Source organism: Anopheles maculipalpis, chromosome 2RL (genome assembly GCF_943734695.1).
Source record: "Anopheles maculipalpis chromosome 2RL, idAnoMacuDA_375_x, whole genome shotgun sequence".
Classification (NCBI taxonomy): Eukaryota; Metazoa; Arthropoda; class Insecta; order Diptera; family Culicidae; genus Anopheles; species Anopheles maculipalpis.
In genome coordinates, this window is record NC_064871.1 from 10,893,383 (window position 1) to 10,918,756 (window position 25,374).

The 25,374-nt window shown below is 46.9% G+C and overlaps 2 protein-coding genes across 2 annotated transcripts in view; both read right to left on the reverse strand.

Moving 5' to 3' along the window:
- Window positions 1-748: 748 nt before the first annotated feature.
- LOC126558483 (uncharacterized) lies at window positions 749-1,959 on the reverse strand. Its single transcript, XM_050214504.1, has 3 exons — window positions 1,819-1,959; window positions 1,294-1,731; window positions 749-1,228 (listed from the first exon to the last, which is right to left on the reverse strand). Exons 1-3 carry the CDS (start codon window positions 1,921-1,923, stop codon window positions 749-751), a joined length of 1,023 nt encoding a protein of 340 aa, XP_050070461.1. The 5' UTR covers window positions 1,924-1,959.
- A 385-nt stretch (window positions 1,960-2,344) lies between these two features.
- LOC126560083 (dynein axonemal heavy chain 10) overlaps window positions 2,345-25,374 on the reverse strand; it is a 39,258-nt gene continuing 16,228 nt past the window's right edge. Inside the window, exons 30-68 of the mRNA XM_050216244.1 lie at window positions 25,090-25,224; window positions 24,712-24,918; window positions 24,325-24,458; window positions 24,152-24,232; window positions 23,874-24,069; window positions 23,614-23,765; window positions 23,454-23,535; window positions 23,129-23,237; window positions 22,554-22,674; window positions 22,265-22,434; window positions 22,002-22,143; window positions 21,876-21,925; window positions 21,119-21,244; window positions 20,567-20,689; window positions 19,028-19,158; window positions 18,535-18,957; window positions 18,190-18,294; window positions 17,971-18,129; window positions 16,832-16,942; window positions 15,866-16,669; window positions 15,425-15,782; window positions 14,576-15,356; window positions 14,280-14,484; window positions 14,005-14,147; window positions 13,581-13,785; window positions 13,338-13,497; window positions 12,009-12,182; window positions 11,387-11,766; window positions 9,088-10,842; window positions 8,941-9,012; window positions 8,249-8,860; window positions 7,327-7,488; window positions 7,067-7,238; window positions 6,854-6,985; window positions 5,843-6,195; window positions 5,390-5,494; window positions 4,242-4,343; window positions 2,925-3,071; window positions 2,345-2,491 (exon numbers count right to left, since the gene is read on the reverse strand). Of these exons, the coding sequence (XP_050072201.1) occupies window positions 2,345-2,491; window positions 2,925-3,071; window positions 4,242-4,343; window positions 5,390-5,494; window positions 5,843-6,195; window positions 6,854-6,985; window positions 7,067-7,238; window positions 7,327-7,488; window positions 8,249-8,860; window positions 8,941-9,012; window positions 9,088-10,842; window positions 11,387-11,766; window positions 12,009-12,182; window positions 13,338-13,497; window positions 13,581-13,785; window positions 14,005-14,147; window positions 14,280-14,484; window positions 14,576-15,356; window positions 15,425-15,782; window positions 15,866-16,669; window positions 16,832-16,942; window positions 17,971-18,129; window positions 18,190-18,294; window positions 18,535-18,957; window positions 19,028-19,158; window positions 20,567-20,689; window positions 21,119-21,244; window positions 21,876-21,925; window positions 22,002-22,143; window positions 22,265-22,434; window positions 22,554-22,674; window positions 23,129-23,237; window positions 23,454-23,535; window positions 23,614-23,765; window positions 23,874-24,069; window positions 24,152-24,232; window positions 24,325-24,458; window positions 24,712-24,918; window positions 25,090-25,224 (9,726 nt within the window). The remainder of the gene's footprint in view (window positions 2,492-2,924; window positions 3,072-4,241; window positions 4,344-5,389; window positions 5,495-5,842; window positions 6,196-6,853; window positions 6,986-7,066; window positions 7,239-7,326; window positions 7,489-8,248; window positions 8,861-8,940; window positions 9,013-9,087; window positions 10,843-11,386; window positions 11,767-12,008; window positions 12,183-13,337; window positions 13,498-13,580; window positions 13,786-14,004; window positions 14,148-14,279; window positions 14,485-14,575; window positions 15,357-15,424; window positions 15,783-15,865; window positions 16,670-16,831; window positions 16,943-17,970; window positions 18,130-18,189; window positions 18,295-18,534; window positions 18,958-19,027; window positions 19,159-20,566; window positions 20,690-21,118; window positions 21,245-21,875; window positions 21,926-22,001; window positions 22,144-22,264; window positions 22,435-22,553; window positions 22,675-23,128; window positions 23,238-23,453; window positions 23,536-23,613; window positions 23,766-23,873; window positions 24,070-24,151; window positions 24,233-24,324; window positions 24,459-24,711; window positions 24,919-25,089; window positions 25,225-25,374) is intronic.

Here is a 25,374-nt window from a genome sequence, read left to right on the forward strand (position 1 = left end):
TATATAGATCAGTTCGTTGTTTAGGTTATCGTTAGGGTGTATCAGTGTTCGGATCAGTGTTCAGAGCTCGTACATGGTTTAGGACACAAAAGAATAGCGTCAGAACTTACCGATCAAGTTGGCAAGCGAAGTCAACAAACATGGCAATTTGCAGCATCAAATCGAAAGCAAACACTAAAAGAGGAAAACCAATGAATGAGAAAAGAAAACAAGCTAATGGATCTGCATTTACTGCTGCACCACACAAACAGATGCATATAAAATGCATTTGCCAGAGTAGTGTTTCTCTCCCTTCCCTGTTGCTTACTGTACATAATTTATTGTCAACAAATCAGCAGCCTTCCTTCTCAAAAGCGCCACTGTAACTGTAGAGCTATGTAGTCTACCAACGGGGAGGCATAAAGTGTAATAGAGCAGAAGAAACGAACAAGAGCCTAGAATAAATTTGATAACTGATGGATAGGAAGTAATAAATGAGATGAAATTAAACCCACGTGCGCGCATCTGTTTCGCTAGTTTTGATGACAGCAGTTTAAACAGTAACCAACGCCATATTATTGTGCTTGATTAATAGTTCTTTCTTCCGCTTTGGAAGGGTTTATTTTGTTTTTTATCTAGCAAATACTTTAGCAAACACTTGATCGCGCTTCCTTTTCTTAACTTTCACGCACCACTGCCACTCCTTCTGTGGAAGCCCACCTTCGACCAACATTATGTTCGATCAAAGCGCTGCAAGCGTGCCAACTCATCACAGGAACTCGTCACTCTTCCAGCAGCAGCAAAACATTCGCCGTAGCTGTTCCTTGACAGCATATCCACCCTTCGGTGGTAACAGCTCCAGGTTCTGCGAATCATCATCCTCATCCAGCGTATCGTTGTCGAGATAGTCGTCCTGTCCGGCAGCACTGCTGCCACGGTTAAGTATTTTTCTGTACCCTTTGCTGTCGGACATCTTGCGACACTGTTCAAAATCCAGCTCATCATTGTCCGACTCGATCGTCATCTCCTGGATGCTGAACGTGTCCGAAAGTTCCTGACGGGTGTGGGCTACCCCTCCACTACCCTTACGATTGTGGCGCGGAAAGAACGATACGTTCTCCAGCTCGTCATCGTCACTGTTGAAGCCCGTGTTAACATCGACCAGCTGATGGCTCTCCCGTCCGGCCGGTATTGGAAGTCGCGATATCGGTATGAGGCTGCTAATTTTAGGCTCTTTCTCTACCGTGTCCTGCACAAAAAACATATGGCTCTTTTACATGTGTACAGCAGAAAGGCACCCGCTGATAAACTTACATGCCCATCCTGATACATCTGCTTGTAGTTGCGTTTGGCGCGCTCCACCTTCAGCTCGAGCTTGCGCTGCAATATTTTGCACGTGCTGAGCTGCGCCACCGTACTGTGGTCACGCTGCGAACCATCGTCTCCGTTCGCACCGGAAGGCACCGTACCGCCACTGGACGTGGCCGAGGAGGAAGCGAACGAATCGGTACTGTTGTCACTTGTCAGAACCTTGCGTCCACCTGCACTGGCAGGATACGGTAGCTTCTGCTGTTGGGGCGCAGCTGGAAGACGGTCCGAGTCGGGCACGGGGGCAGCAGCCGCTGCTACGGCCGCCCGTATCGGGTCATGCCGTTCGCCCGGATTCTCAAACACCACATCGAAATCGTTCAGCTTGGAGTAGATGTCACTTTCTGCGTCGGAATCGAGACTTCCTCCTTTCGGGACATTTGTCTGCGAAGAGATGCGTCGCCATTAGAACTGGGACACTAGAAGAAGCCCTTTGACCCGGACAATAGATATGCCAACACATCAACTTACTGTAGCATCCTTTAACAGATGGTCCTCTCCGAAGGTTGCCAGTTCATCGATGAACAACGATTCCAGCTTGTCGCCACTCTCGATACCACTGTCGTCCATAAACATGCTTCTTTGTTACAACTGTCTTATGACGTACTACAAAACACTAGCAGCAATTGGCGCACATGTCTTCATTTCTCTTACGCACACAAATTGTTCTCACTCACAGTGTTTATCGCCCACTTTTGTCATTGCAGTGAACTGGTTCGTTTACGAATTTATCGATTTTCTCCACTGTTTTCATAAACACATATGATTCGGATGACAGTACACGTGCGCTAGTGCGCAGACGCTTCGCACAAACGCGGTTTCCTCGTAACGGAAACTTTCGGAAACATTCAAACATGGCAATAGTACGATAACACAAATCATATTGTACAAATATTTAAATAATTAAAACGACAAATACAAACTGTTTACTTGTAATTAAATATTATTTTATTTCAACTCGGCTGATATAATTTCATCCAGTCCAGACTGATCCAGACTAATCCAAATTCATCGTCAGGCAAACTCCTTGCAGCACCCACAAGCTGCAGTGTTCTTCCGTGCGGAGGTCCGCTTCAAACACTAATCCGACGCCCATTGCATTGCGTCGCTCGGATGTTGTATAAACCGGCGTCCGGAACGTGTTCTTCCCGATGCAAAGAGAAATAATGTAATGAATCAGCAGTAAAACATTAGAAATAATCAATACAATAAGTCGAGGCTACACAATTAATAATGCTGAACAAACGTTTGCTGCTACTGCTGCAGGACGCGCGAATGCTGACGAACGTTCCAACGTCAGGTTCGCAACGGTTCGCAACAACTTGTTCAGCGCGCGTATCACGAAAAGGGTAACACGGAAAGAACACAATGTTTTTGTACGCAAACAATAACTACGCCAGCGTACGGAAGTTCCACCGAGCACGTGAGATACGCCACTCGCAAGAATAAATCGAAATGTTTATCAAACTCCCCGGTATGTGACACAATGGCGGCGCAACATAATCAAATAAAGTGACGCGAGAAGAAGCTAGGTGCGGAACGCAGTGAGTCGGTGTTCCCGGGGCCCGTTTACTTACTTGTAATTTCAGTCGGTGAGTTTCTATCGGCACAATCGAGAGCACGGGCAACGGTTCGACCAGCACTTTCGGAGTCGAACGTGTCAGACATCGGTTTTCCGGGTCCCAGCGTGCACCCTGAAGGTACAAACCGGTCACGTAGCAGCCCTGCATTTATCACCATCATCCAGTGCGCGCCCGTACCGAATCGCCAGAAGCCGGTGACGACGATGTTCCGGGGCGGGAGGATTCCCAGCGGAGACAACAACAAAAAAGTACCGGAGAAGAATGAGTGTACAAATAAGACAAATTGCATACGATTGGGGCTACGATGGGTGTGTGTTGGTGAGGCTTGGAGGATCGGGGTGAAACGAAGCAGCACGGCACTGCAGACACAGCCTGGCAAACGGTTGGAACATATGTGCAGTGCAAAAAGGAAACTAACTACAAACAGCAAAACAAAGAATCATTTGCCCTTCTGCCTGTTACGCGCCACCGAAGTACGGCAGAAGGACAAAGAGATGGTGTGAGAAAACCAATCCAGTTTTTAATACAACCGAAAAAAAAGTAGTTTTGAACGATGTAAAAAAAATGGAATGTTTCAATTATTTTTCTCTCTTAAGCAGTGGTCTTGATAGGCTTATCCTGATGACTTGTTAATGTCAAGTGTCGAACACGTGTAATGTAATGTCCACTGCAAGCCTAAAACATCGATCACTAAACTCCAAGGGTGGATGCATTATTGGATTTCTCTTATCCCGTAGGTCATATAGCTCAGCAGAAACGATTGGTTGGAATCGATTTGATTTGTGAAATTGACGGACTAATCTAACATGGCGGTATGGGCCCACACCATATTCAATAAAGGGAAGCGTCAGTGTTGCATGCCGTTTAAAGAGATCAATGCAGATACGATCCCTCCCTCCAACCATCGTGTGGCCAGTAGACGTTACCCAACATCCCTATACTCAGACCGTGGTAAGAAAAATGTCTTTCACACCACAGGCAACACACCAGGATGTGATTTGATTCAATCCAAATCGGCCTGGACGAACGGGCAGACACTCGGTGCCCGATGTGGTGGGTAATAAATAGTCAGCAGCCACGAATACTGCCAACGGCTACAACGTGCAAGAAAGCATCCGAGTTCTTAGCTTCTAATCGAATTGCAATCCAACGTGCGGATGAGAAGGACGTGGAGAAATCTTCTGCATGCAAGGACGATTTACGTGCATACACACACACACACAAGATTGGGAGGGGGAGGGTTGTGAATCGGACTAATCTAAACGGATCTAATGAAATCGTCGAGAAAGAGATTAATCCAAATTGATTTACCGCTTCGGGTCGCTCTTCGATTTCGTCCTCGCGCAGGAACCTCGTCACGGACGTGAACAGTGTCGAACGATCCAACGGCCAGTTGTTCTTCCGGCAAGCGATCTGCAAACAATTTCAAAAGAGAAAAAGAAAATTAAACCCGATAGGGTCTAGCAGTGCACACACACACATGAGGTAGGGGATATGCATGAGGATATGAAGTTGGGCGATGAATATGCAAACAGGGTGTTGCGAGCTCCCACCCATCGTTCTTGGAAGAATTGAGCTGTGGGAGAGCACTGGAATCGGAAGTATTTAATATCTTGAATTGTGACTTTTGTTGACGGACATACTGTTACGAAGGAATTTAATTGTGATAGAGATGGAAGGCAAAAAGACATGCATTTTTGCATAAAGTTTGTTGTGGAGATTTTGATTATTTAGTTAGAAAAGGTATTCATTTCCATGGAAAAATTCTGGATATACAATAACTAATGTTATTCTTGTCTTCTTGTGACATTTTTTAACTTTGACCAGCAATGTCCAACGTTGTTTGTATTATTCCGTAGCACGATAATGCATGTTCGGTCAGCGGAAGAGGCGTTTGAAGTGTCGATCTTCATACGGCAGGATCTAGGATCAATCCCGATATCATCCCATTCTGACAGCTTCCTCGTACTGGGGACTGATTATCCATATTATCTACGTGGTATCATCTAGTCTAGAAAACTATTCGATAGTCGGTATGACCTAGTAGTAGGTCGTTTAGCCAAGAGTAAGAAGGGAATATTCAAAGTCTGAGTTCGGAGAATTATTCCGTGTGATATTTGATATCAGTTCTGTCGCACGAAAGATCAGTAGCGTCATTGTTAAACCCATAAGGTCACACACACAATGAATTTTATGCAATCAATGAACGGGGGACACTGATATGCTAGCCTTACCCTCCCCCGCGCCGCCTAATGTCCTTTATCTGGTCGACAATTTTGTTGCGACCTCAATGTACGATTAGCGGCCTCACTAGATCAAATAACTGCTGTTAGCTTTATCATTACACCAGCCAATCACTGCCATTCCCGGCAAACCCCCACAGTAAGCGGCGTCCCTACCACCCACGTGGAGAAAATGGATGGGGTTTATGTAATTTATATGCTGTTTGTTTAATTTACCTGAACTAACGCGGTTAAATAACTTTCCGGTATATGTAGTCCGGACAGCCACATCACCAGCGGTTCACCAGACACTGACCAATATTTATACTGCTGTGATCTTCGCTGCTCACACACGATGAGTTGTAAGGGTAGTAGTTGGCCAGTTGGTTCGAGGCAGCACCACATCATTAGCGACACCAAGTGAAACGGTTGAAAAAAAAAAATGGAAGAAAAAAATTGTCCAGGAAATTAAAACGAGCAATTTTACACGTTACGGAAAAGTTTGGTGTTTTTTAATTAGCATCCCAGACTTCAGGCCAAAGTTCGATAATCCTGCACCCCGGTTGTTAGCGGTTGTGTGCGTCAGTCTACCGCATGCCTCACCAGGATATCCTTCCCTCGATCGATCGCGGTCGCCACATTGTTGATGAATACCTTGAGACCTATGTTTGGTATGGTAGCTACACTTACCAGCAAATGTTCGATCCAGTCACCGAGCTGTTTGCAGGTGGCCGGTGCCAGCTTACGCCAGTCATCCGGCAGCTGGCCGTTGAATAATGCATGAGCAACATTGTCGAGCACCGCGTCCATGCCAATCTCGCCGGCCAGCGCTTTGCGGAGCTGGTTCAGCGTGTGCTCCATCCGCTGGATCAGCCGGTTGTAGCGTTCCAGCTCCTGCAGCAGCACCACACAGATGGGCGTTATGTTGACCTGGTACGCCTTTTTCACGCGCCATATATCGAACGGTTTTGGTAGCTTTTTCAGTATGTCCACGGCCGCCCTGTCGATAAACTCATCCCGGCTGATGCCGCCCGTGTCCGCACCTGATGACGAAGCGATTACACACACGTAAACGGTGAGGAAAAGGGGCATAGTTTTATGCCACATATTGTCATTGTTGAGGCGTAAAATTTCAAACATGTGCTAAGACCGTGACTTTGCCGAAAAGCACTCGATGCTGTCGACAAGTGTGATTGATGACCTACAGGGGAAGGCTACGTGTGAAAGCAACAACATTCGCATGCAAAAGGTGTTTAACGGTTGCCCTTGTTTGTGGGTGCATGCTGTCATCAATCAACAAAATGTGCTTATTTGCAATCAAGCTAGTTAGGCCGTAGAGTTTTTACGACGGTGCAGGAAGCCTAAATAAATATATTGGTGATGCGAAAGTTATTGCTAAGCTTCATGGCATTGAAATTGAACCTTACATACCATTTTCTTCCGGAACGGGTAGTGAAACCGTATCACCCAAGCAAACTATCCGCCGTGTCAGGGACAGAATTAATCGATATTTGATTATTAACTTTCGTACTCAATGCTTTAAAACGTATAGCAAATGTTTGAAAAATTAATAAACCACAGCGCACACTACAAAACACTTCAACCATATGCATAGTGTCGCGTGTTGAGAGCAACTGCACTGACGCAGTATTTCAACATTATCCTTTTCAAATGCTCCCTTCCCCACGTTCCCCTACTTACCAGTTTGTGGTTGCAAATCAATCAGGTGGGCCCAGGTTTCGCGTACCGCCATCGTATAGTAACCGATCTCGGCGTTCGAATGCAAACCAAACACTTCCGGCGTGTTGTTGAGTGGCAGCTTATCGATGGCGGCTGAAATTATAAACCGACGGTTAGCGCCGGGACGCGTTACAGCAACAATACGCTCGCTCGATACGGGCGAAGTGCTCTTACCGATAAATTCATCTCGATTCGGTGCCGCAATCGGTGCGTAGGTAAATGATTCGTCAGCGTAGAAATTGAACGGTTGAAACGTATCGAACAGAAAGTCTCCCATGTACTCGTCCATGTACGTTTTCACAACCCGCCGATCGAAATCGTCTATGACCCGTCCACCGTACATGACCTGCGGAAGGTGGGAGAACCAGCAAAAAACAGAAGTTTGTTTGAAACGCGTTTAACCGACGATGGTGCTAAGGGAAATGAAATCGTACCTCTCCAATTAAATATTTCAAACTATTCCACGGCATGCGATTGTCCCGCGAATCCACCGCTTTCGTTAGGTATGTATCGAGGATCTGCAGACAAACGTTAAAGTCTGACTCATTGAAGTCGTAACAGATGTTCCAGCCCAGCTTTCCATATTTTCTGCGCTCCTATTACAAAGAGAAGATGAATTACGTGAGCTCAATAGCAATAGAACAAGTAGCTGAAGCTAATAATTAAGAAAGCAACAACAAGCACAACTTGATGTCACATTTGTTTGAACAATATGCTCAAAATAACCATGAACCGAGATGAGAGATACTCTTCCAAATTTCCCCTGAGGTACTATCCGATGTGAGTGCATTTGCGTAATGATAAGAATTGTTGATGCGAGTGTTCCAGCCATCGTCATCATCATCATCCGGCGATCATATGCATCATAACTTCAAAAGATTTACATAGATTTACTTCTTCTCTTATTTTTTCTTTTTGGTTCTCCTGCTCGCTAAACACCGAGTCATTTGCATGAATATCACACAGTTCGAGATATAAGTTTTGCAGAAGTAGAAAGAAAGAAATGGAAGGAAAAGTGCACGAATTGCATTTTTCCCTCCGTCACTAGCGTCCTGGCAAAGTTTACACTCGCACGCAGAGAGCGACGTTATCTGATTTAGTGGATTTGCGAAGATGAAAGAAGAATGGTAAAAAATCACGACTCTTATTATTCATGAGGGATTGCAGCGACGGGAACGATAAAATTTACATCTCCACTTGCTTGCGGGCGAGGCGTAACGGGTGCCATTGCATTTCGCTGACGTGCAGCATGAAAACGATGGCTGACGGCAGCGACTGCTCCAGATGGTTTCGTCTAACCTGCGGAGAAATAAATCTATCCCTTGGATAGACCCCACCAGTTGGAATTTCGCTTACCTGTAGCACGGCGTGAAAGAACGCCAGTACGTATGCTAATGGTTTGAACGCCGCATGGGTGCAGGAGTCAAGCGTTTGCTGGCGCAGTTTGAAGAAGGTGGCCCGCAAATTCATCTTCAACCCGTTCGGTGGCTCGGTAACGACTTTCAGCGACTTTTGCAGTATGCCAATCGGGAACGTTGGCGTCGCGTCCGTCGTTATCCAGAGCCGAAAGTCCGGGTGAGGTTTCTCGATCGAATCGATGATTTTCTCGAGCGTTTTGATGAAGCTGATCAGCAGGTGGCCGTTCTGAAGCATCAACCATAAGCCCTGCTCGAGCGCCGAATACAGCAACTTGAGCGCTGCCCCTTCCTGGCCCTGGCCGAGCGAAATGTGCTTGAATTTGGTGCCCCCGAAACCGCAACGGTCGGCAAGTTTCATCAGGTCGGAGGTAGGGTCGGAACCCGGGCTCAGAATAAACACGACCGGTGTGGATGCGGTCGATTGTTCGTAGATGGAATCGAAGCTTAAAATTGGTGGCGTAATGAACTCTTCGCCCATGGTTTGCGAGACGTAGTTGTTGAGCATCCGGTACACACGGTCTACCCTGAGGCATCGCATCAGCAACAAGTGCTACAGGCATGAAAAATTACAGATACAGATGAAATGGAAGATTTTCCTTTGCTACCATAGTTCCATGAATGCAAACCTACATCGTATGGTGTCATGCGCTCTTCAAAATTTCCAGGATATTCATACCCTCCGATATCGTCGAGATCATACCACTGTGTGGAGAGAAAGAAAAAAGAGCTTGCTAGACCTGAATCATGTCATCATTCCAAGAGTCTTTGATTGCTTACGCTGGTCCACTCGTAGATGTTGCGTTCGATGTGACCGGGTAGATCGCCAAACTTTTCCGGATACATTTCTCCCAGCATCACGATATCCTGCCAGCCCTTCTCACTTATCCAGGTTACCGGGCAAGGACGATCCGTCTTCTCAAGCGATACCTTACCTTTGATGAAGAAATCCACCTCGGCCTGTGTCAAGGTACCCCTGTTCTGTTCCAGCTTTATCGTAATCTGGAAGGAGTAGAGCAGTTTATGCTTCTCGAAGATACCGATACATCCGTAATCGTACACGTTGCGCGTCAGTGTGTTGATAATATTATCCAAACGCTTCGAGAGCACATTATCGGGGACGGCCTTGCGCAGCGAATAGCCAAACACCTCCAGGTACGAGTTCAGCGAGTATTGATACATCGCATTAACGGCAGCCATATCCGACAGGACGAAGTACAAGATGGCACCGCGCAGCGCCGCCAGTCTGTACCCGTTACGCAGCACATCGATTTCTTTGGACGTTTGTTCCGCCAGCACAATCTTTTGCGAAACTTCGGCCGCCTTTTCCTTGGTGCTCTCGAGCGTAGTTACCAGCTCTACATTGTCCAGCATGTTGCCCGTTGAAGTGGCCAGTTCGCGTAGCAGGGAATCTTCCAGATTTTGCAGTAACGCTTTGTTCGCACTCGTTTCGGCAATCAGCGTTTCGCGCTGCTCCTCGAGATCGGACCGTTCCGCACGCACAACCACACTCAGCAGCTGATCTTCCAACCCGCTCACGGTGACGGTGTAATTGATAACTTGCGCCTTCGCGTACACCGCAGGGTCAAAGCTCGGATTGGCCAGCTTGGTCGTGAGGTACAGCCGGAAGTTGGCGTCCACGTCCACCTCCTTATCGCCGATTACGACAATCTGCCGGCCCGCCTGTATACGCACATTTCGCTCCAAAACGTTATCTATCACCGGATCGATGTAATCGTCCACATCCTGAAACAGTACCGGCGTGCCATACTTAATGGCCATCTCGAGCTGCTTCAGGAAGTCCTTATCGTTGAACGAGAGCGTCTTCAAATTGTTGGGCGTTTCACGCTTTTTTATCCACGTGAGCGCTTGTTGCTGCGGATCGATGCAGAGCGGAAACCGTGACGCTCTGGTCGTGAGTATACCGTTCTGTATGGACAGCTCGTCCGGCGGTAGCCCTTCCGAGGCCCACGTGCTCTGTTCGAGATCGTTCGACAGATTTGCGTTCACGCGGTACGGCTCGGTAAACGGTATGTCCTGTTCCAGCACGTTCGCATGCCAATCATCAAAGAGAATCGCTTTGCGGAACTCCCAGGAAAATGGGCCCATGTAGGCGAGAAACGAGGCCGATAACAAGGCATTTCCGATGACTTTCGTTCGTTCGATTTGCAACTTGCCCAGATCGATCACCCACCGGTCACGCTCGGAGCTGAGACCGGATATCAGCTTGTCTGCCGCGAGCAGCCGCCGTTCCGCCTGTTCCATCATTTCCTGCAGCATTTGCTTGTCTTTGATCGCGTTCGCGTACTTGTTGTTCAGCTCCGCCAGCTCGTCCTCCAGCTTGCCGATTTCGTTCGTCAGCTTCACCAGCAGCCGAATCTGCCCGTTCAGCTCCGATTCCAGGTACGCGACACGATCCTTCTTCGGTTTGATCTCCTTAAACACGTCACAGTAGCCCAGCACGGCACGCACGAACTTCAGCAAACCATATCCGGCCTTCGAGATGCTTTGCATTTCATCAAGCTTTTGGGATCTCTGTGGTGAGAAACGTTTGGGTTTCGGGTGAGCTGCTTCCTTCCATCACGCTCGTAGCACACACACACACACACACACACACACACACACACACACACACACACACACACACACACACACACACACACACACACACACACACACACACACACACACACACACACACACACACACACACACACACACACACACACACACACACACACACACACACACACACACACACACACACACACACACACACACACACACACACACACACACACACACACACACACACACACACACACACATACACACACACACACACACACACACACACACACACACACACACACACACACACACACACACACACACACACACACACACACACACACACACACACACACACACACACACACACACACACACACACACACACACACACACACACACACACACACACACACACACACACACACACACACACACACACACACACACACACACACACACACACACACACACACACACACACACACACACTGCACCTGATGCTTACCTTCATATTAGCTCGCACCGTCGCTACCTGTTTTTGCGTGATTGCATCACAGTCCAGCTCCTGCAGACTACGCAAAAAGTTGCCCTCCGACATCATGCCCTTGGCCGTTTTCCACGAAATTTCCTTGTAGCCTTTGATGATGGCCACACACTCACACACGACCTGGACCGGTTCGGGCGGTGTGGCGAAGCTGCGAATCTCGGTGATATCCGATTTGTCCAAATCCGACAGAGCCAATCGAGCCACCTCGAGGGCTGGCAGGGCCGCTGCCAACGCTTCTTCCGCTTCCGCTTTCTCGACGGTGATGATTTTCTTTTGCTGCTCCACCTCCACCGACTTCTCGGACGCTTCCAGCTTCTTCACGTTCGCTCGTTCGGTCGCTAGAGATAAGGAGGTGAAAGGAGAAAGGCACACCAAGGCGTGTGTAGAAGGTTTCATCAAGAAGTACCAAACGATCAAATACACCGATCCCACAAGGGTTCGGGAATGTGTTCCAATTTCCTCGAAAACATCCACAAATGCACACACACACACGTTCTCACAGTCAGAAAGAAAATACAATAAATACTCTTTTCCCAATCGCCCAAGGGAGAAATAGAAGCTTCTTCTGCTTTTTACTTACATGTCTCAATTCCCGCCAGCATCGATTCACAACGCTCCGCCGCGCCGATGACATTTTTCCGCTGCTCCTCGACGATGATACTCAAATGATCGATCTGAAGTGAGGCTTCATTAATTTTCTCGATTCCGTCCGATAGTCGAGAGCACTGTTGCATGATGAAATTATCTTTCTCCTCTGGCGAAGCGTGACAAATTGAAAATGAAAGATGAACATTTATTTTGCGCAGAGCAGGTCTTCTATGTGTGTGTGTCGGCGTTTTTTTTTTGTGATTGCTTTCCCACGTCTGTCTTTAGGTACGTTTTGCCCAGGCCCACACTGTATATTATATTTATTTTCCTCTCACACCTCCATCCGACGACGTTCGATTCCGGGGCCCCCTTTCCCGGATGTATCCCGAGGTTTGCCCTTTTGCTAGTGTAACCGTATCTAGCTGGAACACTCCGTTCCTCGGGATGATGCGCTTGGTGTGTCTTCTTCTTAACCAACAGAACAAGCGGCTTTACCGATAGGCCGGTATAGTAGCTATTTTGTTCCTACCATCGCTTCCCTGCGTACGCCTACGCCCACCACACAACAGTGACATCCGGTACGGAAGGAACCCATCAGAGGATGAAAAATAAAAACGATAGCACCCATAGTAGGTGTTGCGAAACACGACTCGATGGACCATGGCATCGAACCGATAGAATCCACGAAGGGTGGCCCGTCGTTGTACGGTGGGACGCGATGGGAAGAAAATTTGGATGCGAGGAACACACATATTAGTGCTTCTGCTTGATGTGACTAAGCTCTTTCCAGCCGTACACTTCTGAGTGTCAGATAAACCGGAAACCTCGGGATCTGATGCCTATGCCGTAAGGCTTCACAGCCAAAGTGTTTCTATGGCGCAGAATACAAAAAAAAAACTCCCACCAAGGGAATGATCGATTATTCCGGATAATACTGTGCTAATTAATTATGGACCACGCAGAACACGCTCTCCTCTGCAATACGCTGGATACCGGGACGGGGACGGGCTAAACCGAGAATCTTTTTTCCCGGTATCGTATGAGAAACGATGCACGAAATAAAACGGTAGACGGTTGACTGAGCGATGAGACATTTGATAGACAGCGTTACCGTGTCCGGTCGGTGCTGCTGACAGCCGAGTTCTGCCCAACTTTGCCATGGAAACAAATTGATATGGGTGTTTTCGTCAAATTCACCTATTTCGCGCTTAGTACACACCAACGCTTTGCAATCGGCAGAAGCGCGCGACTACCAAATCCTCACCAATAATCGATGTTTGGAAGGCATCGAGGGTTTCTCGTTTAATCGTATCTAACTTACCGATCAGTTTCAAGTACGTATTGATGAAATCAAGATAGTGCTTCGGTGTGACAAAGTTCTTTCTTCGCAACTTCATCAGATATTGCACATTATAGCCCTTGAGCGATTGATGGACGTGAACGATGTGTGCGATGATTGGTTCACGATAGTTTTCCGGAATCTGCAGCCGAGAGTCGAGAGGGCGAAATTAGAATAGTTCCACTCATGTATCTAATTAGTTGTACAGTAATTGGTGCACCTTACCTTCGGATGGTCCGCGAGAAATACCTTCGCCACGGCAAACAGTGCCTGCTGGGGCCATGGAAACACCCAATCAATCGTAGTGCTGCCCACCAGTCCGGGGAAATTACGGCACCGATTGCGTAGTGCGTCGCCCTCGGGCGACATACAGAGCACCACGTGCAGATTGCGTACGGCACGGTCGAGGAAGAACGACCAAACGCCATCCCTGTCCGGAAGTGTGAACCAAAAAAAAAAAAAAAGATGAAAGATGCGATAAATGGATTTAAAATGGCGTGCCGGAAAAAGCATCAGGAAATCAGCGCAAACACAACAGGCACCCGGGGGGAGAGCTAGTAGCTACAGGCTGCATTTTTTATTTTCTTTCTTTAGCCACGAAGCCAATAAACCAGCTGGGCAGCGTAATAAATACACCATCTCAACCTACTTGCTCGGCGCGTAGCCATTTTCCTGCGCTGCACCGCGGCACTGACCAATTATCTGATCCTTTTCGTCGTCGGTAAACATTGCTGGCACCATTCCAGTGGTTAAAATATTATTTATGAACTCCAGAAATCCTTCTTCCGCAATCTATGTTCCGGACAAGGGGAAAGCAACAGCAACCGAATAAACGCAAAAAGGGGACGCAGAAAAGAAAAAGCAAACATTGAAATTGAAAAGCGTCACGCTCACTCCAAGCGTAAGAGAGTTAGAAAAACTTACTTGGGCGGCTTTAAAGATGAAGCATGTCTTGATATTTTTCACACCGACCTGCAAGAAGAGCGTTTTTAAATCCTCCCTAAAGGACGACTCGTTGTAGCCGCGACTTAGCACAATTTCGAAAACTTCACAACCGGCCGCAAACGCCGCCAGACGCGTAATGCTTTGCTTGCCCGATCCACCGATGCCGACGAGCATTACGTGACCCCTGTTGCATGTAAAGGCAACGCATACCATTCGTATATTGACTTTGTAGCATAATTAATTTCTCCCTTCGCAGACGCATCATCACTACTTACCGATGCATTCGCAGCGTACGATGAACGCGCGTCAAATGCGCGAGGCAATCCTCAAACAGTACGAGATTCATTTTACCACGCTGCTCATTGTACTCCATCAATATTTCCTGAAACAGGAAGTAGATCGCTTCGTAGTCGAGCAAATCCTCGTAGTACCGTTCTTCCGCCGGATTGACGGCGTTGCGGTAGTCGCCAAACAGGAGCGGATCTCGCAGCGCGTACTGTGCGGTGGACAGCTCCACGACGGCACTTTTAATTCTCGACTCTAGCCGACCCTGCTGGGACGGTTCCACCTGTACCGTGTGGCGGAAGCTGCGCGGGATCGGAAACTGTTCCATGATTTGTTCACTAATTTGCTGCTCCATAAACTGTTGATCCTGCTCGTTTATCAGCCGATCGCAGATGACGCGAGCAAACTCGTTGCGCCACACGCGTACGAGATGGCGCGTTTCCTTCACGAAGCTGGGATGGATCTGCAGCAGTCCGGCAAAAATGCGCGACAAATCTTTCATGTTGAAGATGTAGTGGAACTTGGACGGCGTCGGGGGTAGCTTGGTGACGAGCGTTTTAAACAGTGCCAGCGTCATCTCAATCAGCTTGTTCGCGTTCGAGCCGAGCTCCGGTGCGAACGGTTGCAGATGGCCCTTCAGTATCGACATGTAAATGTGGTGCAGCGTTTCATCGTTCGGGAAGATAATGTTGATGACGGAAAACATGGATATAAAGCGAGAATCTACCTCGTTGCGACCACCGCCCGCACGGCCCATCGCGGCGATGAATGCTGGAAATGGTAGAATCAATGTGTAATCGGCGTTTTTTAAACTATCTAGCCCCTATCCTCACACTTACACATGTCTTTGAACTTCTTCCAACTTAAATCCTTGGTTCGGTCGAACATTCCCTCCTTTTCTAGCAGCAGCTTTAGCAGAGCGATTGGCTGCTGTGTGCCATAGTTATCCACCTGCGGCATATTCATATCGTCGATAAAGGTGACCAGCTTCTTTCCAACCGGTGGTCCAAAAATATCCTTTGTCCGTTTCTCTACTGCCGCTTCTATCGTTTTCTGCACGTCCATGGAAGATGTTCGCGAGGAAAAGTTTATATTTAGTACGACGAACGAGTCCCGATTAAGATGGCGCAGGAAATGGGATATGACTGCTGTTTTGGACGTTCCAGGATCTCCCACCAGAACCACTGGACGACGAACCTGAGACAGAGAGAGAGAGAGAAAGATGAGCATTAAAAAGCCTTCTTCTTCCAAATTTTGATTAAAGACATATTGGCCTTTACCTTGTTCATGAGATCCAGAATTTTCTCTATCTTCATAGTGTCCATCGTAGGCACCAAAATGTCACTGAAATTCAGCGTCACATCGTGCTCATAACTAGGGATTACCCATTCCCAAGCAAGCCACTGCTTCCGCTCAATGTCAAAGAAAAAATCAAACAGCGTTGGTTTCGATGTGGGCAATTGTCCCGTAGTGGCAGGACTGTCCCGCGTATCTTCAGCCGCAACCATTTCAAGATTTCGCTTCACGAACCCATCAAAACGAATGCGTGACTCCTCCAGCAAAGAAGCACCAAGCGAAAGGTAGACACACTGCACAAAACCACACTCGACCACATCTTCCTCGTGCAGGCAGGTGGAGCTTTTCATCGGAAACAGTGCATCGTAAAATTGGCACAGCTGGACGACCATGTTGAGGTTCGTTTGGTGAATGACCAGTTCCAGCGGATCTTCCTGATTATTTCCATCGACACCCTCCAGTATGTAATCGATCGCGACCGGGACGAGGGCGGTGAACGTTTTTTGCAGCATTTCCTGCTCCTCAAGGTAGCGCGTTTTAAGCCACCGTTCCCAGTAGCACAGGTAGCCGAGATTTTTCGGATCGAGGTACACCATACCGGCACGCGAAACTGTCGCGGGCGAAGCGTACGCTAGGTCGCCAACTTCAAACAGCAGCGCACAGTAACTGTTTAGCCGGATGCGCTCCCCGTTCGCCAGCGTTAGCAGTTTGTTGTCGTCCATGACGGAGTTCATGTTTTCAATCCAGAGCGCATCAACGTCCCCGTCGAAGCAAACGTACCGCCGTTCCTGGAACGATAAATAGGCAGCAAAGCCGCTCATTAGCCCCCTCAGTATCATTGAAAGAAAGGCATCGCACGGCCTCTTTTGAGCCTGTGACTGTGGCTGATAAAAGGCTTGCTACTACTATAAGCGTAAAATGGAGCAATATAGTACGAGAACGATACTTACATCGCGGTCAGTGGGTTTATTCATCTCCCGGAATATGTTGGAGAACAGCCCATCGACCCAGTCGCGGGTACTCGGGTCGAGAAATCCGTACAGCTCTATCACCGAGCAAGCCTGCAGCAATGTGCACAAGAGATACAAAAGGGTTATTGAAAATGAGGCGAACAAATGGCAGGAAATATGGGGTTCTTTCTGATGATTGCAATTTTCGCGATGGACCAGTCGGCCATAAAAAAGGTATCATATTCTGTCAATATTTAGGGCATTTGAAAGAAGCACATGAAAATAAACAACCTAAAAATTGAAACGAATCCATCTCATCCAATCTTCAAACTCATTTTTAGGAGGCAAAAAATGGCGATTCCTATGGAGCCGCTATTGCCATATCAGTTGCGATTGCTTGCACTCCGCATCAAGTGACTGTTCTGCATCAGAGAAAAGCATCGATTTTTTTGGGACGGTTCCTAGTTGGGATGTTTTGTACCCTATATCAGGTTTACATGAATAAGGACTGACTACCGCCGCATGCTGACACAACGTCCGTTAATTTATACGTGAGTTTGGGACTGTAAGCTTGCATCACATAGTAGCAGCCAGTCTGTGAGAAGCCTTCTTTAGCTCTGCTTTCAAAATTGGATTGGCTGTGGGAAGTGCATCCAAATGGATCCAATCGCACAAAGAGCTTATCTTTGCGTGCCCGATTGCAAGATAACGATTATTTCGCATCGTTCGTGTGTATAGCGCAGGGATCGGATGCATTTTTGCCTGTTCGGTAGCGCGCCAAACATTTGGCACGCTCATGGACGCCTTGGAAAGATTTGCCATTAGTTGATATTGGCAAGCTCAAGTTCTTTGAAAATATATGGTTGAAGTGGTATGGTGTGAGATGGTATCCTTTTCATAGGTTAGAAAACCCCATAATGGTAACATAAAGCCAAAAAAAAAAAAGAAACTGCTGGTTGCCTTCTGATGATATGCTTTTGATCTAACTATTTTACCAACGCCAAGCGAAGGGTAGAAAGGAAAACAAAACCCAGCTACCCCTTTTAGACCTGATGAAAAGCTTCCCAATATCAATGAAATGTGTTATGTATGGTGTAGTAAAGAAAATAATAAAAATACTATGGTTGAAGTTAGCATACTTTCGGGTTAAGCACGGTGCATTTCGTAGGCAAACCCATATTGGTTTGCGCCTTTATCAGCGTGTTGATCACAACGGTTTTACCGCCACCTGTCGGACCGACTACCATCGTTGAATGGCGCGTCATCATCGTTTCATACAACTGCTGAACTTTGTCCATCTGGAAAAGAGTTCAATAGTCAGCATAGACGACTGTCGAGAGCACAATGGAAAGGCCTACCTGTTTCTGAATTATAACGAACCCATCGACCACAAGAACTTCCCGCACCGCTTCGTTGAAGTCTGGATAACCTACGCGCGGATAATCGACTCCAGGAAACAAATCCTATTTTGGCGGGAAAATAATTGTAAATGTTGTAAAGTGATTTTGAGCCTGTTTCTTCTTGGCTTAACTACTTCTCTAAGGTCAAGCCGACCATCAACCATAGGCTTAGTTGCACAGTAAAGTCCTTAACTACGGGGGAATGGTCTGGATTGGATTTGAACCACGATCCTGTTGCGTATAACCTACCACAGGACCGCCCCAATTTTAAGCGACACAATCACGGACAAAAGCCTTCCTCACCTTAATAAGCCCCATAAACAACGGCACATCGTCAAACACAAACTTGGGAAAATTCATATCAAAAAGTGTCCTCATCAAGGTGGCAGCTTCGGAAATTTCTGGCGATTTCCGCTTGTTAACACCGGCCATCCGAAGCACCGCATTCAGCGACCGAAGTCCCCAATCGTAGTGATACTGCTTCGACAGCTGCTCACGGGCCATTTTGTACAGGACGGTCATCTTTTTCGCCAACACCTTTGCCGTTATGAAACCATCGGAAAACAATGATATCATACAGATGAGCTCCAGATCGGGCATGATGCAGGTGACCGGACGGAACAGTGCTTTCACCGATTCGGGCAGCTCCGTGCGGCCCGCATAACCAGGATTCATTGTAATGAAGATGCCGACTTTGGGATCAAGATTGATTTCATTGCCTTCAAACTGAGGAAAAAACGAGAACAAATGTTATATGTAGGACGAACTGATAAAGTAGCAAGATTAGATAACTTACGATAAATGTTTTCACACGGGAAACGAGTGCAGTCTTGATAGTTTGCAGCTGCGTTGAGATTACGCTCAGTACGGATATGTCAATGCGATTGAACTCATCAAAACAACCCCAGGCACCGCATTGCGTGAGACCTAAAGACGACGAACGTGTGCGTGTTGAAATTAATTACTAAGAATTGACTCGATTTATTTTAATTTTAAACTAAATTACCAACTATGTATAACACACCAAATTTTCCGAGAATACTAAACTTACTAAGGTCCTTTTAAATATTTGTATCAGATGTATGAAAACTTAAAAATAGCTCTAGACTGTGGCCGTTCTAAAATTCCAACGAATAGAACCTTATCCCTTCTGTCACAATTGAAATAAATAGAATTTCAAAATTTGCACACTTTCCTAGCCCAATGCCACTACTAAACAGTGCCTAGCGCACGTCTGGTAAAGCAAACCGCACACATTTGTTTAATGTGTATTGAAAAATCCGGCTCGAAATAGAATTCTGACTTCAGATTCCAACCTCCCACGCTGGTCTGCGGTTGGCACGAAATTGAATCACCATTTCGATGCACCCATCCACACATACAACACGCACGCTTTATTTGTAGTGCAATTTGTGTTTTATAAAACGCAAAGCCGATTACCGATTGGTGTTATGTGTTTCGGTACGTCTTTTTGGTTCGCGACGCGAGCTTAAGTACGAAAAGGCAACCCCGAATGTGTCCCCACCAGCCGATGCAAACAGGTCTCACCCACCGAGGATGCGCCGGGTGCGAAAAAGGTGTAAAGCCTCGTACACACACACACACGCTCACGTGCGCGCGGGGGCTGCGGTTGAAGTTATGCAAAGGTTTTAAAACATTGTGCTACCGTGCACCATCTTCCTGCTGGTGGTGATGTGGCCGCAGCACAATCAGCCACCATCATCAGGATGAATTGCAAACCCGGAACCTTCGCACAAACACACACACACACATACACACACACGGACGCTTCCCATTTGGTTTGACCGTGTGGTGCGGATGGATTAAACCGCTTGTACTGCGAGATAACCGGTGTACAGAATGGGACGGAGGTTCGTGTACTGATGCCAACCCAGGAAACACAAACCGGTCGAAATTACAGGTTGCCAGCCGACGCTGAATGCGGCTCACGTTATCAGATCAGCAGATATTTAGTTTGCGGATTACTGTTAAACCGTAAAATTGAGAAATAAATTTTCCGATTCAATTTGATTATTTTAATGAGGTAAAGCTGTACCGAAGGCTTTTGCGTGCTGCTGGCCACCGGCGTCAAGGTAGTTTTGCTCGACAGTAAATTAGTAACAAATTTCAACATTTTTCCAACACACAGGATGTACCGACGGATGCACAATCAAGTACGACAATTAATTTTGTGTTAACATTCCTGTTAGAGTTTTGGTAACAAATCTGTTCCAAAAGCTGGGATGTGGGCAGCACACCAAAAGCACCCCAACCCCGTTTTGCAATGAATAACTAGCATAAGATTGAGGCGTCAGCTGAAAACTATTCTACATACCTGACAGAACCGTTCCGACGGCTCGAAAGTCCATGCCCTCGCCGCAATTCGTTACAACACAAAGCAGTGCGAGCGCTTTGGCCAAATCCTTCGTCGTTTCGGTCTTACCCGTACCGGCAGGGCCTGCCCGTCGTTGGCGTACCATGGAAGCAAGCGTACGAAATGTTCGGTTAGTTACAAAGGAATGCTTAGATAAACATGTGAACAAACGTCCGTTTTCCGATAAGAGACAAATGTGGCCGGACTGAATTCGAAATGCCGGGTCTTGGGAACGGCACAGCGCGCATTTTGGTACGAAAGCCTTTGACTCGTCGCCTGTTTGAGATTAGCAAAGTGCCGTTGTCTGTTTTGCTACAATTTTGGGCCACATTTGTGGTACCTTGAGGTCTGGGCGGGAGCTGGGGCAGCGCATAATGGATGCAAAATCTAAATGAATGTTGTCACCGGGACCTGGGCCTCCCGGGACGCGGCACACATCATTCCGGCAGCGAATGTCTTATCTCTTTCGGCAAACGGGACCATGCGTATCGGGACGTATCGATTATCACTTACCAGCTGGTGCACCGCCCAAATTCATCGTCAACGCTTGTGTGATTGTTAAATATATCCTATCAGTCAATGGCGTAATAACGAGCCGTCCATTTAATCCCATATACTCGTAACCGTAATCGAATTTTCCTATCAAATCATCGTCGTCGGCATCATCGTCGAGCGTTGTCATCGGCATCGATCGGCGAACCAAGGATACAGTTTTCAAGAGATTTTACCCGATGGTACCATATGGCAGTGATGTTTCGACAGTGGGATTCGTGAGCCGGACCGGCACCAATTTAAGGGTCGATCGGTGATTTGAGACCACCGACGGTGACGGTTATCGTACGGAGCACAAAACAAGACGAATGTTTCATCCCAATCCGGGCCGGTCATCCATCCACATTCGATGCGGTATGTCCAGCAGCAAGAGATCCGGCCAATGAAGAGCAATCAGAGAACGAAATGTAATTAGTACAGGATTTGAAGTAGCTTCCGACAGCCGAAACCGTACGGGCAAGAACATTCTGAAACTAGATACATGGACGGAGAGATTGTTTCAAAAAAAGATGCTTTGACCGGTAACTGTTATCAGAAATCCGACCAATGCACTATTTTCAAAACGACATCTAGTGTTGTTAGGACATTTATGGTAGAATGCCAGCAAAAACATGCGCCATCAAACTGATTTAAGGTAATGAAACATTGAAAATCTTCTTTTCGGTTCTTCAATATTTGGAGGAGCTTTTCCGAAAAAAATTGAAATAGAACTGCTCACCTGTACATTGTAGGACACACAAGTTATCCATTTCTCGTATCCAGTAAAATCTGTAGGTTAAAGTTTAAGTTTATCATACTTCAAAATGAAACTGAAACTGTCACCACATTTGAGCCATTATCTTACCTCAGTTGACTTTCCCATCCAAACTCGTGTGCGTCCAGTATGCTATCCCGCACAAACCCTTCAATAATGTCCCGCGCATGAACGTCGATAGTGGCGATGGTTTTAAATTTAAGCCGATCGTTGGGTGTCAGATTAGCGCGCACTAACGAAGGGGAAAACCGTTTTTATTAGTGACCCAAATGCATCCCAAAACTTACTCGGTCGGTAATTTATCGTCCGGGTTAATGGGCTCCCATCTAGCGTCAAAAAATCACGGCACATACCTTTCAGTACCAGCTCATCGAGTTGGCGGTTCTGTTCCTGCAGATATTCCTTCATCGCACGTTTGTTACCGTGACGCACCTTGGCGAACACCTCCTCCACCTCAGCCGTCCACCAGACTTGATTCGCCGCAAGACAAACCATACCCTGGTACAGCATTATCCAGTCGGGCCTGAAGATGAAGATGGAAAGCATTTCGAATCAACCGGCAGTGGAAGGAAACGTGCGTGGAATATCACACATTTGCGCTAGCAAAGATAAAAAAACGAGCTTCCTTTTTTTCTAACTAACCGTGCGAGTTCGCGATCCTTGCCGTAATGGTAGATTGCTTTCTTCGTTATAAATCGATTGGTCCGACGCATTTCCTTTAACACCTCGTTCATCCAGTTCTCCACCCGCTCCTTTACCGGCACTGTTGCACGTCGAAACAAATGGAAATCAATAAACGGGACAACGTTGTAACATTCCCCTCCAACTCCTCACACCCTCCCCGCCCCCTTCAACAGTCTCGGTTGTGTCTTTGGAAAGCCGCAACAAGCTCTCTGTCGCTCGAGCAAATGCAACCCAACCTACGAAAACAGCGCCATCGCACGAAAGGACTCTTTTTTTCCTAGGAAGACGGCCAACCGATTGATACATTTTGTGCCATAAAATAAACTTCCAGGCACAAAACACAGAACGTGAGGTAATAAAATGAAAAATTGTGAATTATGTTCCACCTCAACGCATCACGGTCGGTGTCGGTTCACGCGCAACCCGAGTGTTCGGAGGGGCAGTACACGCACAATTTGCCCACGCCGGTTATTTCAGCCCGCCGCTCTCATTCGCACCACGACAGAAACTGTCGAAAGCGATAATATACATACCCTGGTTCTCGAACTCCATCACCTCACCCTCGCTGGAAATCATGGCCGTTACAGTTGGCGTGTCAAATCGATCTTTAGCAAATCGTAAAGATTTTATGTTATCGAACATCTGCAGAGTGAGAAAATTTGTGCGTCAGTGTCGAGAGTAATTGGAAGCTGGGCGGTAACAGCTTGCCAAGTGGCAGTAAAGTTTGGAACCCCCAGTGCTGTACTGCTCCGATGACCTGCTTCCGGTGTGCATGTTTAACGCAGCAGGTGCTTCCGGAAAACCGGCAAACAGTAGTTAGCACCGCGCTTGGCGAGGGGAAAAGGAAATAAACTTTACCTTTATGATGTGCTCCTGTACGGACGTTGGCTCACTGTCGCCTAGTATTGATAGCAGCTCGTCCGTCGATATAAAGTAGAATCTGTAACACCGGACCAAGATGTAAGTGAGTGCGAAGATGATAAAATATTTAGTGTAAAAGCCCGGACATGAGGGTTACCTTGGAAATGCTCTACGCTTCTGCTCGAGATAGTCGTTCAAAGACTTCTGACAACCGTCCAGTGCGAAACCAAGCCGTATGAAATCGTTCAATCGGCCCGGAACAAGACAAACATCGACGACCAACGGATTATCGTTGCTGTTTTTCATGATCTGCCATTGTTGCCAGAGAAGAAATCGAATGCAAAATATTAATGTGCAATTACTGTCAACATCTGCTTCAGAGTCAGAACACAATAGTAATCGTTCGATATCACGCACCTCGCGAAATTCCTGATCGATGGTGTTGAAATTTTTCGCTTCCTCTGGCAGTTGGCTGCTTATATCACCGTCGATAAATATGCCCTCCAAATATAGCCATTTCCGTTGCACGCTTACCCATTCGTCGATGATTTCCGAGATGAGTGTTAAATGTTTTTCCCACCGCTGCACGGTAGGCATGAATGGACCGATAAATCTACCAACGAGAAATGACACTCATGATAGTATCTCCTAGCGCAAACCGAGTTTTGGCGGAAAAAGGGGCTTCAAAAACTTACTGCGACGCTGCCATCGACTGTAGATTCATGGAATTTTCCTCAAGCACTTGCATAATTTCGTCTGTTGCACCGAGAATGTGTCTGCAACCGAAAAAAAAAAAGAAAAATACCACCAAAAATATAGTTAATGGCACCCAGGGCCAATCGTTCGGCTCAATAAATCACGCACGTACCCACGCATTCGTCCTCCCTTTTCGTAACGTATCATGTTGAAGCACATCCGCTGCCAGATATGGGCGATTTCCTGAACGCTGCGTTCGATTGCCAGTTCCTTTATGGCGTTGTTGATTATTTCTTCCGCAATATCCTTGTAACGAGAACAGTAGAGAATGAAAATAAAACCCAGAAACTTAGGTGTCATTATGTGCTCCAAATGCTCCGAAAAAGGTGTCTTGCACAGGGGGCATTCTATGTCCGAAGAATAACAATTAGTACGGTGACAGGTTGTTAATTATTTATGTTTTCATACTGATCCACCAGGACCCTAACTCCATTAATCTGGCGAGCTGGTCAGCCCAACTATTGGTTTTGCCGGGCTCAAAAATTAATGACAAACCTACTTGATACTTATGCAGCTCCATCGCAAACATGTTCTCAAGCGTGAATCGATCCGGTGACATGTCGAAATGTTGACCAGTTTTTTCCATTAACTTCATCCAGTGACGCTCCCGCAGTGCTTCGTCCTTCAGGCTCAACATCAACGGGATGGAGGATTTGAATTGCTTCATTTTCGTGTCCAACGCTTGACCGATCGGCGCTTGCCGTATCTGAGTGAGGAGAGAGAGAGAGAGAGAGAGAGAGAGAGAGAGAGAGAGAGAGAGAGAGACAAAGAGAGAGAGAGAGAGTGATGACGAAAAGCCCAAACATTGTTAGAAGAGTGTTGCGAACGGTCCATTTTGGCTCTTGCCCTTTTGCGAGTCAACTTTGAAAGGACTCACATTTTTTGGCAACATTCGAAACTCCTTCATGAAATTGTCGATTCCTTCCAACAGTGCCTGAGGGTTGAGATCTGCCCACAGCGTGTGGGACCACTTCTCGCGGGCAACCTTTTGCTGAACGTATAGCTTGTAGACCTATATAGATATGATGGAAGGTAGGAAGAAATTTCACATTAGTCGCTTCCCTATTTAAACAAACACATTTAATTAGAACAAATTGAACTTTCACACTACATCCCTACGGACGAATGACATTTGTTAGCGACCAAAAGCAACGAGCGAAAC

Excerpts from the sequence above, each read along its gene's own strand:
- LOC126558483 (XM_050214504.1), bottom strand. The coding sequence starts at position 1,923 with ATGTTTATGGACGACAGTGGTATCGAGAGTGGCGACAAGCTGGAATCG. Across the intron at positions 1,732-1,818 it reads ATCTGTTAAAGGATGCTACA|ACAAATGTCCCGAAAGGAGG; the intron begins GTAAGTTGATGT and ends ATCTCTTCGCAG. Across the intron at positions 1,229-1,293 it reads AGATGTATCAGGATGGGCAT|GACACGGTAGAGAAAGAGCC; the intron begins GTAAGTTTATCA and ends TTTTTTGTGCAG.